The sequence below is a fragment of the Astatotilapia calliptera genome, chromosome 18 (assembly GCF_964374335.1).
Source record: "Astatotilapia calliptera chromosome 18, fAstCal68.1, whole genome shotgun sequence".
Lineage (NCBI taxonomy): Eukaryota > Metazoa > Chordata > Actinopteri > Cichliformes > Cichlidae > Astatotilapia > Astatotilapia calliptera.
Window position 1 is genome coordinate 17,223,781 of NC_137439.1, and position 12,719 is coordinate 17,236,499.

General features: G+C 41.1%; 1 protein-coding gene across 5 annotated transcripts in view; it reads right to left on the reverse strand.

Moving 5' to 3' along the window:
- spidr (scaffold protein involved in DNA repair) overlaps positions 1 to 12,719 on the reverse strand; it is a 42,880-nt gene that overhangs the window by 636 nt on the left and 29,525 nt on the right. Inside the window, exons 12-19 of one of the 5 annotated variants that reach the window (XM_026150497.2) lie at positions 9,551 to 9,638; positions 8,206 to 8,346; positions 8,054 to 8,113; positions 7,315 to 7,513; positions 4,804 to 4,989; positions 3,601 to 3,694; positions 3,404 to 3,518; positions 336 to 392 (exon numbers count right to left, since the gene is read on the reverse strand). In XM_026150497.2, coding sequence (XP_026006282.2) covers positions 336 to 392; positions 3,404 to 3,518; positions 3,601 to 3,694; positions 4,804 to 4,989; positions 7,315 to 7,513; positions 8,054 to 8,113; positions 8,206 to 8,346; positions 9,551 to 9,638 — 940 coding nt within the window. Of the gene's footprint in view, positions 1 to 335; positions 393 to 3,403; positions 3,519 to 3,600; positions 3,695 to 4,803; positions 4,990 to 5,080; positions 5,154 to 7,314; positions 7,514 to 8,053; positions 8,114 to 8,205; positions 8,347 to 9,550; positions 9,639 to 12,719 lie in introns of those variants that run through there. The other 4 variants (XM_026150498.2, XM_080292777.1, XR_013903237.1 and 1 more) reach the window with 4 other exon arrangements.

Consider the following 12,719-nt stretch of genomic DNA (forward strand, 5'->3'; position numbering starts at 1 on the left):
AGCCCCCTGACCTCTGCACTCTGGCTCAGCAGTAATTCTAGTGATCTAAGTCTGAAAGCGCACATTGCATTTGTATGTTAAAAATAGCTCCAACAGCACCAGTGGGTTCTTGAGGTTAGTAAAAGCCAAAAAATGATAATCAGGCCGGGAAAAAGAGTGTGTCAATATTTTGGAAACCAATTCCTTCAAACATATCAATGAACAGCACGTTTTTTGTTTTGTTTTTTTCACCTCAGCAGAGAAAACTTAATGCTGACTCATAACATATTGACAAAAGATCAATGCGCTCTTCAGATGAGCTCAGAGTTATGTAACAGCTTGATAAGCACACCTACCTCACCCCCTTCCACCTCTGCGGCATTCAGGATGGTCATGATCGTCCTCTGCTGCAGCTGATTTTTAAAAAAAAAAAAAGAAGACGTGGACACAGTAATGACTTTTTAATCATCACCTCAGTGCAGTAAATCCAAAACCAATGCTGCACCAGGGAACTGTGCCCTCCGCTTAGTGACAGCTCTCAAGGGTTAATGTATCAGCCGTTCGATAAGAACAACTCTGATAACTTTATCAGTTTGGCTTGCTTAGCTTTCTGATTGCAAAGTCACACACCAGCCTTTCCACAATAAAATATCTTTATGCAGATGTGCTCAGCCTTTAACTGTGCAGAATGTGGTTTTTATCTTTATGAGTCTTGCTGTAAAAGAAGACCAAGGCAGCGCGGGATGATCCACTGTCCTCAAGGATGGACACCTGATCTATTTTAAATTCTGTTATTTAATTATTTTTTTTTAAAGTGTTGCTTAAATCAACAGCTCAGCACCTAAAACATCCATTCATTTATCTTCTTATCGCTGTCACACCTGTGTAGTCAATATGAGGCTAGGCTAGATTAACTTTTCACTTGTTTGTGCAGTGCAAATAGCTACCTGTCTCTGTCCAAAGGACCTTTCTGATTATATTTTGTGCACGTGTAGCTCAGTTTTTCTGTACTTTGAAGGTCCAGCTAAGGTTGGGCATTGCAAAGTAGCTTGGGCTACAAATGCTGCGGTTTGTGGCATGGTTCAGGAGACTAATTAAGACTTTATATCTGATGATCTGCTGTTCAGAGAATAAGAGAAGTCACTACGTGTGTCATTACGCAGACTTGGACAAAAAGTGACACCAATTTTCACATTAAAAAAAGTGTTTCTGCGATAAGTGGTCATAAATGTTTCTAATTTCTAATCTGGCAATCGGATGAGGAAGTGCTTTCAGTATCAGATTTAATATGACTGCTGTTGTAGCTCTGTTGCTTTCATAGCATTAAAGAACATAACAGACAAAAAGTTGAGGAAGTGGCCGTCTTATGGTGGGCAACAACAACTGCTGACTGCTACAGAGGGACTTTTCTGTTGGGGGACTGAATTTCTCCTTTTTGAAAGACCTCATATTACAGATATTGACCAGAAAGTTACTGTCCCAACCCAGAAGAACCGTAGCACATCATTCCCTGTAAAATACTGAACTGTCTTTTCAAATCTCAGGTTTGTGTGGACTGAACAGACCAGATAATCTGTCTAAATCAGTGGCCTGGTAGGTGGATTCACTTACGACTCAACCTCCTTGCAACTAGTTAAAACTCATAGTTGCCTGGCGACTGCATTACATTTTTTTTCCTGTTGGAGACCGATTTCAAGTGGTGCAGCCAACTACTCCTTGGCCATTGCATGCAATTCATTTGTGGTAATACGATCATTAACTGTGATAAACAACTGAAAGATGCAAATCCGTTGATGTCTACGTACACAGAAATTCACATAACTACTTAAAACTAATACAAAATATTTACAAATAACTGACTGTAAAATGACATGAGTGCTTGTTAACCTGCTATAAAATAAGACAACCAGAGTACAACCAGTTGGCAGCCAGCTGAGTCAAGTCCCCAACTGCAAAGAAGATGAGTTGCAGACAAACTGTGTTCATTGATGTGCACCAACTCAAATTTATTGCAACATGCTGGCAGTCAGTGTTTATAAATTAGCAATTATTAGCAAACCTTCGCCAATCTGTGTAGGAGTGACTGCAGTCAGTGCGAGTCAAAATTGTGATTGTTTTGAGACAGGTTGCCTCCCACCAGGCGATCTGTGCAATCGCCTTGCAGTCGAAAGGTTGCTGGTATTGCAATATGCATTGGTGAGCTTAACTGGTTGTATTCTCGTTATATCTTTTTATGGCAGGGTTACCACGCACCTTTATTATTTTGCAGTTGGTTATGAGCTTCTGGCTGAAATCTGAATCGAAGCATTTGAGGTTAATCACCATATTACCACAAAGAAAGTGCACGCAGTGGCCAACTTGATCATATTCAGTTGCAAACTCACATCAGACTGAATTGGTCTTATTGTTGCTTTATCACCATCTTGAAGAACAAAAGCTGCTTTGAAGAAGAAGGCAACTGACTGTGAGTGCTTGCACACCTATCACTCTTTTCCCTTGTGTGACTGTAGCATTAGTTCAGAGCCAGGCTGATGCTAAGCTAACTGTCTTCAGGTTGTTCTGTCATGCACGAGTGGTAGTGATCTTCTTATCGAACGGGGCAAAGAAGTACAGTGCTTAACAAATTCATTAGACCACCTGTCACAAAAACAAGAAAACGCCAATGTTTTTAGAAATGTTACGGCCCTAGCAGGGCCTCTCTCTCTCCTGAGGGTGCCTGTGTGGGCGTGTCCCACTACCTCCTGCCTGAGGTGCCACCTTTCCCTCCTGTACAGCTGACTCCCATCAGCAATTAAGGGTATTTAAGCCCAGAGCAGGGTGAGCTCTGGGCCAGAGTGCCATTTTGTGTGGGTACAGCTAGTGAGCTGAGTGTTTGCGGTAGTTTCCAGCTAGTGAGCTGTGTAGTGTGTTGTCCAGCTAGTGAGCTGTGTAGTGTGTTGTCCAGCTAGTGAGCTGTGTAGTGTGGTTTCCAGCTAGTGAGCTGTGTAGTGTGGTTTCCAGCTAGTGAGCTGCGCTTTCCTTTTGACTTTTTGCTTTATTTGACCAACGCCTGTGTTTTGTTGGTGTTTTATGGTGATAACGGCTTGTCCGTCTCTTTTAGTTGACTTACTTCAATAAAACTGTTTTATTTAAACTGTTTCGCCTCCTTGACTCCTTTTTCTGACCCGGTCACTTTTGTTACTTCCCCCTCACCGCCTAGACCCCCCCCCAGGGGAACGTAACAAGAAATCTGTCAGAAACTCTGAGCCGGCACAGTGGACTTCTCTGAGAAGTCGAAAAATTCATCAGGGTGTGTTGATTAACCATCACAGAAACATAAAATGTGAAGAAGTAATAAACAATATATTTTTTAAATATTACACTATTCTTTTAAGTACAGCCCTGAAACACTTGGATTTCTTAAAGCCTGCGATGCTGTTCTCACCTTCACCTTCATGGTGCAGTTACTTAATAAAGAAGAAGTCAGGAAGACTTCCAGCTGAGTCTTTGTGTGCGGCTTATCCACGGCAGACTTACAAGAAACACAGTGGAACTTCTGACTGCAGAAGAACACAAATATGATGTGATACATCTGCCAGGATGACAAACATGAAGCTAGTTTGCTTAATTGTGAGGACCTACGGCCTTTCAGCTGAAAGCTCTAAGTTGTCACTTCCACAAAGATTACAGGCAGGCCACGAGTACGCCGTGCTCTCATCCACACCGACAACCACGCCTGCAGACAGAAACAAAACCATTAGAAATGACAGGGGGGGACATTCATGCATGCTGCACAGCTCTGCAAGACTTTAGTTTCTGTTTTTAACCGGTTCTTTTTCATTTCTTGATATTTTTAGCCAAAGGAACAGTGATAAATGTTCGACGCACAAGTTTGAAAATGTGTGCATGCTGGTGACAGGGTGTAAGTGATAAACACATCCCTTTCAATTTTTATCTGAGATTGTCATGATAAATGCAGCAAAGACGCACTCCCTGCCTAAACATCATCACACTTGACAACCACAGTTGCAGCCCCACGACTTTGTATCCTTACACAGGATACTAAATTCAAACCTGATAATAACTTCTTGTACTTTCCATTTTGGGCCTTTTTTTTTCCACTGGTGATTTCCAGAAGGTGTGAGTGCAAGACACAAGCTTGTTTTATTTTCATTCAGCCATCTGACCAAACATGTAGAGCAACAGAGGCCAGAACACAGTGTGATTTTCGCCCTCCATGCTGACATGAAATCAGCAGATGTAGATTATTATCTGCTTGAAGCAGCTCTATAATACACCACATTTACATAATTGGAGAAAAACAAACCAAGAAAGCTTCAAAGCAAGGATGTTTAACCAAAGTAAGTGAGGTTGGTGGCAATAAATTTAATTAGTTGATATATACTTTAATTAGAACTCATACGAGTAGTTTATCATTTATGTTTCAGATGTGGCAGCTGGTGGCGATCATAACTGGTGTTAGCAAACATTATAAATCCCTAAAAGCAGCAAGACTGCTTGTGTGCACAAAAAACAATTGAGGGAAAATACCAACGTTCCCTCAAACTGTAACTCATTGTCACCAGAAGTTTAAAGCTTCGGGGGAGGCAGGCGGTTTAGTGAAAAAATGTAACAGGAATGGACAAGAATCCAGTCATTTTTCATGTTTTTGTTTGCAAAAAAATCCTTTACAATTCAACCTGAGGACAGTGACTAACAAACAGAGTGCAAACTCCTGCATCCACACCAAAGCCTCTTCTTGCGCTGTAAGCACACACTTGCCATGTTCTCCAGGAATTGAGCTAAATGGAAAAGCACGGGATCGAGTGAAAGGCAGAAGCAGACCTGTGAGAGTGCAGAGGGAGTTGGGTGTGGTCTCCAGACTCAGTGGATCCAGTCTCGCAGGCTGGGGCAGGGTCTTCGCCTGGGGCTCAGGCAGCGACTGCAAAAGTAATTCTGGCCTGTTTGTGGACTCGAGGCAACCGTCGGAGCATACCTGAATAACTGACTGCTCTGCACAGAGAAGGACACCTGGAGGTGCAAATGCCAAAAATGAAATATCACATTGAAAGAACAAGTTCTAGTCTTAAAACTGCTACTGTGGTAAAGATGTAGAAACTACCAAGTAGAAACTGCCAAGGGAAAACAGGAAGCACCGCATGCTTCTGATGGCTGATTTTACAGGTGGGCTTCAGCTGGCCATGCAGAAGTACAAAAAACAAAATATAATGTAGTGCAAGTACGGTTAGGTTCATAAGTTTCTGGGCAATGACGCGTTTTAAACTTTTCCCCTGTTCACCACCACAAAGGCTTTTAAATAAAATGCAATGTGATGTAAATAAAGCGCAGCTTTTCAGTTTTAATATGAGCGGTTAACCAAATGTATTGGAATAACTGGTCAGGAATTGCAGCCAATTTTATACTTTGTCCCCCTTAAAGGCTCAAAATTAATTCGACTCTTGGTTGACAAGCAGTTTTGTGACATTTTCGACATTAGGCGAGTCCCATTTTCTAATTTTTCCACAACAAATACAAGCAGATAAAAAAGTTTTGATGATGTGACTGATAATAGAAGTAACAGGATGAACTCTGATGTTTACATATCTATACTCTCTGCTCAGATTCACAGAAAGATAATGACCCAGAGCAAACTGTAAAAGCAACCCTAAGCGTTTCTCAAGCCATCACCTGATCTCAACCCAATGAAATATGCTGTTCAGTTATAAAACTGAACGCAGAGAGACCCACAAACGAGCAGCAACTGAAGGCGGCTGCATTAAACCCCTAATAGAGCAAATGAGGAAACACAAAACTCAAAGGTCTATGGATCCATGGTTTCTATACTTCAGGAAGACACTACAAAGGATTCTCAACAAAGTATTAAAACAACCCTGATATTTAAAATTATGCTAGTTTGTAACAATTGACTTTGAGGCTATGAACATGGGTTACTATGAATAAAAAAATGACTGAAATTTTGAAACAGTAATGGAAATCCCCTCAAATTAAAGCTGAATGTTTGCACTTTGATCACATCTTGATTAGGTGAAATAAAAAAAATAAAATAAAAAAATGTGTCACAGTCTGAAACTTATGGACATAACTGTATAAATACTGAAAACTAGTGACTAACTTCTGTAAAAAAAACCCACTTTTTTTTAGTATAATTCTTGCAGCTCAAACCCTGGCAGCCTCATCTCGTCACATTTCCCATACCAGCTGTGAATCATGCTGACTTTGGCTAAATTTCTGGAAACGAGGACTCCTTCTGGGAGCAACTGCACTGAGCTCTCCGGAGCTTTCCAACAAATGTGACTTTTACAATAATAAAATGTATTTTTTAATGTCTGATTAAGTAATAAGTACAGAGCTACAACAACCACAGTGATGGGAACTGTGCCTGATTGAAATTTAAAACAAAATCCTTAAACTACAATTTTGAGGTACTTACACTTTCCTAGTTAAAGCTTCAAATGTCTGTGTCCTGTTATCAGTTTCACCAGAAACATTTCACCTCTAAACTTCTCACCTGCTTTAACCTTTCTACCACTGCTTTATTCACAGCGCTCAGGTCCTCAGACCAAACTCATGTTTGCAGTCGTTAGGCCTGATGGCTGTGCCCTGCAGTAGGCACCTACTGCCTTCCTGGCACCTCCATCCTCAACATCCTTTATCCAATATATCCATCTGTACAAAGCTGTCCAAACCATCTCAGCCCTGCTTCTCTAACTCTTCTCAAACAAACTTTTTTCTCAAGCTGAGTTGTCATTTTTATTCCCATGCATCCTGGTCACTCCAAATCAAAATCTTAGTATATTAAGCCCCGCCTCCTGCCATTTTTCTCAGACCTCAGGGATTAATAACTATGAACATACTTCTTCCTCTTCTATTTCAAACTTGATGATTGGTTATTTAGATTTTGTTTGAGCACATATGTGTAAACATCCGTATGCGTACTTGTATAAACAGGCATCTGTCTAGATGTGTATATGTATAAATTGTTGTTTTATGTCTGAAATGAAAGGTTATCAACATCATCTGCCCTAAAAAAGGTATTTGTATAGCAGCTGCTTTGATGTATGACCTTTGTTGGGGTCCATCCATGTGGTTGGGAACTACTGAATACCACCTCAAACAGTCATACAGCAGTTTAACAGTGTAACAAATCATAAAATTTGTAACCATAGATGCTTTATTTTATACCTACCAGTGCTACAACACTCAAAGTTTATGAAGCTGATGATCCCAGTTTTGATTTCGTCATGAACACAATTTTAAATGCTTTCCCTCCCTGAGAGTGACTTTTGCACACATGAGGCCACTGTTAATGCTCGAATGGTTTACATAAAGCTCTACCGTGTTCTTTGATGGCATCGCTGAACGACAGGCGACAGACAGCGGGAGAGTTTAGTGTTTTGAGGACGGAGGAAGTGAGCACACAGGAAGTGTTCACACACAGAGGCACAGTGCGCCTGCACGGCCTCTCTGACTGCTCCTCCTGTAGACTCGGGTCGGTGAGCACCAACCAAACCTCACCCTGGCCTACATCAGTGTTCTGCAGAAGAAACAGAGACAAAGACAATAAAGAACACAGGCAGGGAATTACGTGGAAACCCAAATGACCTAGAAAGAGGCCAATTAAAGGAAACATGACACAACATAGCTTACAAAGCAGAAATCAGATGGTATTTATCACTTCTGTAGAAGAATTGCTTGAAAAGAGCTACGAAAAGAGGAATCAATCAACAAACAATGCTGCTGAAGGAGTGCAAGAACACTAAAAAGTTAAATAACTGTGTTTCAGTGCGGTGAGTGCATGGCAAAGTCCACCACTTTGATCTGAGCTGTTATCTCATCTTGGTCAAAGTTTAAAGGTTTCACCAATCAATGGTGAAGAACAGCGAGGCCTCGCACAGGCTGTCATAGACCGGGCGATATGAACTCTGCAGTCTACGTCAGAGCTTATCAGCACGTTAGTTCAAATGATCTCAACAGGAAGACTGCGGCGCTCCAGAGGGCAGAGTGTTTGCTCTGTTCTTTAACAGAGGTTCAATTAAATTGCTCTTTTTGTGGCGTGACAATAAAGATACAATACCTGCATTCTCTTGTATAAAACAGTGGCAATAAAAGTGCAGCGGCAGGTTTTCGTCTCGCTCTGAAAAAGAAAAGGTTTGAATCAATCTGCTGAAGATAACTTATCTCAATCTGCTGAAGATTTCTGTGTGCGTGCTCTGAGAAACTGTTCACCTGCAGTATGTCTCGTAAGGTACGTTGTGCAGGGTGAAGGTAAAGCAGGGAAGCAGTCTGATCCTCGGTGGGCTCCACTGAGCTCTCCTGGCCTGACAGCAGGTAGCAGAAACTCGGAGATGGAGCCAAAGATCGGCTTTCCTGTGGACACAGGACACGGCTAAGTCACAGAGCGTTCTCAGCAGTCTACTGCCTTCACACGGCCCTGAGAGCTCTACACACTGAGACCAAAGGAGATGAATGAAAACACATTTTGGAAATTGGCAGTGTGGATTTCTCTTTTTGACGTTTTCATGGTTTCATCTAATTTAATTAAGCTGCTCTATGCTGACTTCCCCTTTGTTAAAATGATCCATTTGACTCTTCAGCAATGCTACATTCCTGTTTTATTGCAAGAAAAAGCTGGAAATAAGAGACAACTACAAACTCAAAGTGGTTCCAGAGCTCTGTGAACCACCGCCCACATCTCAAATTTGATATGCGATTCAGGCAGGTTGGGTGGTGTGTTCAATAATGACCAAGCAGAGTTTAGTCAGTGGGTGGGGTTAAGAAGGGTGATTTTATCTGTGCTAAAAGTGCTGTGAGCAAGGATGAAACAAATGCAGTTAAACAAAAACTGTGACTCTGAAATGTCTTTCTCCTATTTTCTTTTGTTTTGTTGGGACAGACTTTTCACCGAAATCTCTACCGCAGGTTTCACGTATGCTGGAAGAAAACATCAGCTGGTTGCTGCCAACTTATAGATCGCATCTCTGAATGAGCGAGCATGAGGAGGAAAGAAGTTCAAAGTTCAATTTGGTTATCAGGATGTCAACTAAATTCACAGTTTATATAAAAGCAGTTTCATTCCTGTTGCGTTTCAGTTGTCACAGTTTTCGGGGATTTCTTTCTGTGTTGTATAACAATGCAAACTGAACATATGTGTAATTAATTAGGGCTGCAACAGTAGCTGAATTCATTCATTATTAGTTTGTGGTTTTACTTGACTCGCAACGTAAGCATGGTCAGTCCACGTCCTCTTGTTCCTGCTTTATTGGAGGGAAATATTTAATCTAATTTCTGATCACCGAATTTAAAAAAAAAAAGGATTGTACTTGGAAATAAAGCATTGCAAAATAAACAAAAATTGGTTTAGAAATTATTTTACTACAGTGCTAATGATTTTGTTTGGGATCTGAATTAAAAAAAAAAAATAGACATTTCAATCACAAGTTTTAAATGCTACCTTGGGCCATTTTAAAGGCTTAACAACTGATCAGCTGAATACAAAACTATCAGCAGGTTAAATCTGGTTTCAGCTCCTGTTATAGGGCTCAGCTGAATTATCTCTACAGTGAGGACTTACACTTGGCATACTAAGTGAGTCTCCATGATCCTTGAGAGGCATCGCTGGGGGCCACAGGCTGTCTATCAAGCTGAAAAGCCTGGAGCTCCTGGGAGTGAGACAAAAGAGAGAGAGAGAGAGAGAGAAAATACCTTGATGTATGCTAAATCATTCAGGTAATCAACAAAAAGTTGCTTCTGTTATGTGGATGTTGTGTTTTCAGTGGGAGAAACGTTTTATCACTCATCCAAGTGACTTCTCTGGTCTCAGCTGAATGCAGGTTTCTTTAGGGTTTATAAGGTTGCTGAAAATACTAAGACCAGATGAACTGAATCAACTTTTTGGGAGAGAGAAAATGTGAAAAGAGGGGCACGGGGGTGGGGGGATGGGGAGGTGAAACTAGTGAATAAGTGAGATGGGGAGCTTTCACAGCCAGTTTCACTTCCACTGAAACAGTTTTCTGCTAAAACAGAGCTTGTCCTAACAGCACCTAGAATTAACAGTGAGCATGCTCGGGCTGGCAGAGAGGAGAACCACGCTGAAACTGCTTCTTACCGGCAGGTTAAAGGCTGGGAAACATTCACACCCTGTGCAAATTATGATATTATTGTGGCACAAAAATAACAAGGTTTGGAAAACCAATTACAAGTGACATGAATTGTCCGTGACTTTAAGCCCTGATGACTGACATTTGCCATTTCTCACCGCAGTCTTAATCACCGGAATGACAGACTGGAGCAGGATCAAACTGGATGTGCTTTTATGATGTTTAAGTGACGTCAAACTCCAAGTAAGGACTCAATAATTACAAACGGGGGAATAACAGCAAGTCGCAACTCCAGCATATCACGTCAGTCTCCCGCTCTTTTGTCTATTTTCTAAGAAGCCCCTTCTGAGTTCTGCTTAGGTGAGAGCTGCCAACTTGTGCATGTGTGAGCTGTCATATCACCCAGTGGTTAACAACCTGTTAGTCAGCCTCTAATCACAGAGTTTCTTTGTGTGGAACTGGTTCTGCAGCCCAGTTGAGTCCAGTGAGGACTGCTCAAGGATGAGTAATGACAAGCTAACAGGTCTCATTCAGGACGCAGTGATTTTAATGCTGCCTTTGAATACTTAGTTTAACAAAAGTTAAGCACACGCATCTGAATGCAACAAGTGGTAATGGCCACCACAGTCTGTTGTTAGTGATACTTAAATCTCTTTTGTTAGTGGGTGATGACTGATCATTACACATTTTCTATTTGATTTTGTTGGCAAATCTCCAAAAAAAAACAAAAAACAAAACCCACGATCAATCAATCAATCGTTTCCTTAATGACAACCCATACAGCTCACATGCCAGGCTGATACAGTAACAGAATAGTTCAACCATTGTTCGGTGACAAGGGCTTATTGACACTCACATATCTGTCTCTAAAATAACATCAAGTTAGCTCGGGATACGATAAAGACCTGAGGAAATCTGATAGCCTAAAACAACTAAAAGATACCTAAAACAAGTGTCGTTATGTTGACATACAGCCCTGCTACATGTAGCCTGATATTTAATGTACAGACACGAGAGTTGTGTTAAACTTCTCATGTAACAACTGGCAAGACAGCAATATGTTTGCTAGCTGAAACGCGTGCAGCAGATTTAACTGATCTCCATCAATTTCAGATATTTCTGGTTTGGCCAAAAAAAGATCAAACCAAGATCTGCCATATAACTGGTGTATGACACTATGAAGTAACTATAACCAAGTGAGCATGAGTTGAGGTTCAAAAACAAATACAAAAAAATTGTTCTCTATTTATCAGCAGCAGTGACTTCTTGCAGTCTTGTTATCTCAGAGGTGTTAATTAGTTTGCTTTAATGTGGATTTATGGTCTGTCTGAATGTTAGGTTTTTGGTTCTGGGTGTACAAATCTATCCCACTTCAACGTTTCACATCTTTAAGACACACTATGAACAGACATGGGTGGAGAGCACGTCTTGTTGTGAGAGACTGTAAATTTCTTTTTAGGGAATATAAAGACTAAGAGTATCACTCCATGCAGTATCAAACATGCTGTTTTAGTTCCCTTCCCTCCGTTTTTAAGCTACCTGCTTAAGCCTGTTCCTCGCAAACAGAAGGTTTGAACAGCAGGTGGGTGGGGCTGCAGAGCTGTGTTCCTGAGAAGACCATATTAGGCATATCCACCCTTACTGACATCACACAGAGCAAAGAGTTAAACAAACTGTCTGAAGCTGAGTCTGATCCACCTCATTTACTCGTACATACTCTGACCACGATTAATATGAGCAGCCACCATTGCAACAAATGACAAAAATAATAAGGGAACACATAATAGGTCCACATTACGGTATGATTTCTAGGATATGCTTAGAAGTCCAGTAGTCACAATTTCTCAGAAACACATGCCTGATTTAACTCAATCTCACGTGTTTTGCCACTTGAGCTAATAAGATGGTCAATGTGCACCTCTGAAGATAGCCCATCCATCAGAGTCTCACCACAGACACCCTCTGGGGAAATTATAGGCTGCGATGGCACTGAAAATACCAAGGATGTAAACATACCTTCAGTCGGTGTCTAAATGTACCCATGTCAGTTCTTCTAACTGCTACTAATCTGGGATCTTGACTATGGAAACTCACAAGGAAAAGCGAGTATGCACCTCAGTATCATTTTACATGTAAACACAGTCACACTGCTGGCAGAACAAAATAATCTTGTTCAAAGCCACAGCACTGCCAGTTCTCACTGTATTGTAAATGTGGTTGTTAATGCTTTAAAAAAATCAGGACATCCAAAGATAAGCATACTGGAGAGTCACTGAGCACAGCGCATATGGTCCCCAGGCTACTTTACAAACACTTCTTAAAAGGACTTGTCTATGACAAGCATCCACCCAGGGCAGTTTGTCCCTGATGGCTAAAGACTGACAAGATAACCTGTGAAGCAAGATTGGTATCAGTCATAGCACGAACTTCCCCCAATTTCTGGGAACTGAAATGTAGATAAAAAGGCAAAGAGGACTTTGTGTGTGCGTGTGTTTGTGCTCTTTTTTAATGCGCTATTATTGTGTATCCTGTTAAAACCAAATGACAGCACAGGTGGTGAGGGCGAAGAAAGGGGAAGGGGGACTATGGGTTACATAGTTCTTAATGCAGGGTGATTATGCGATTAGAACTGTATAATATTAC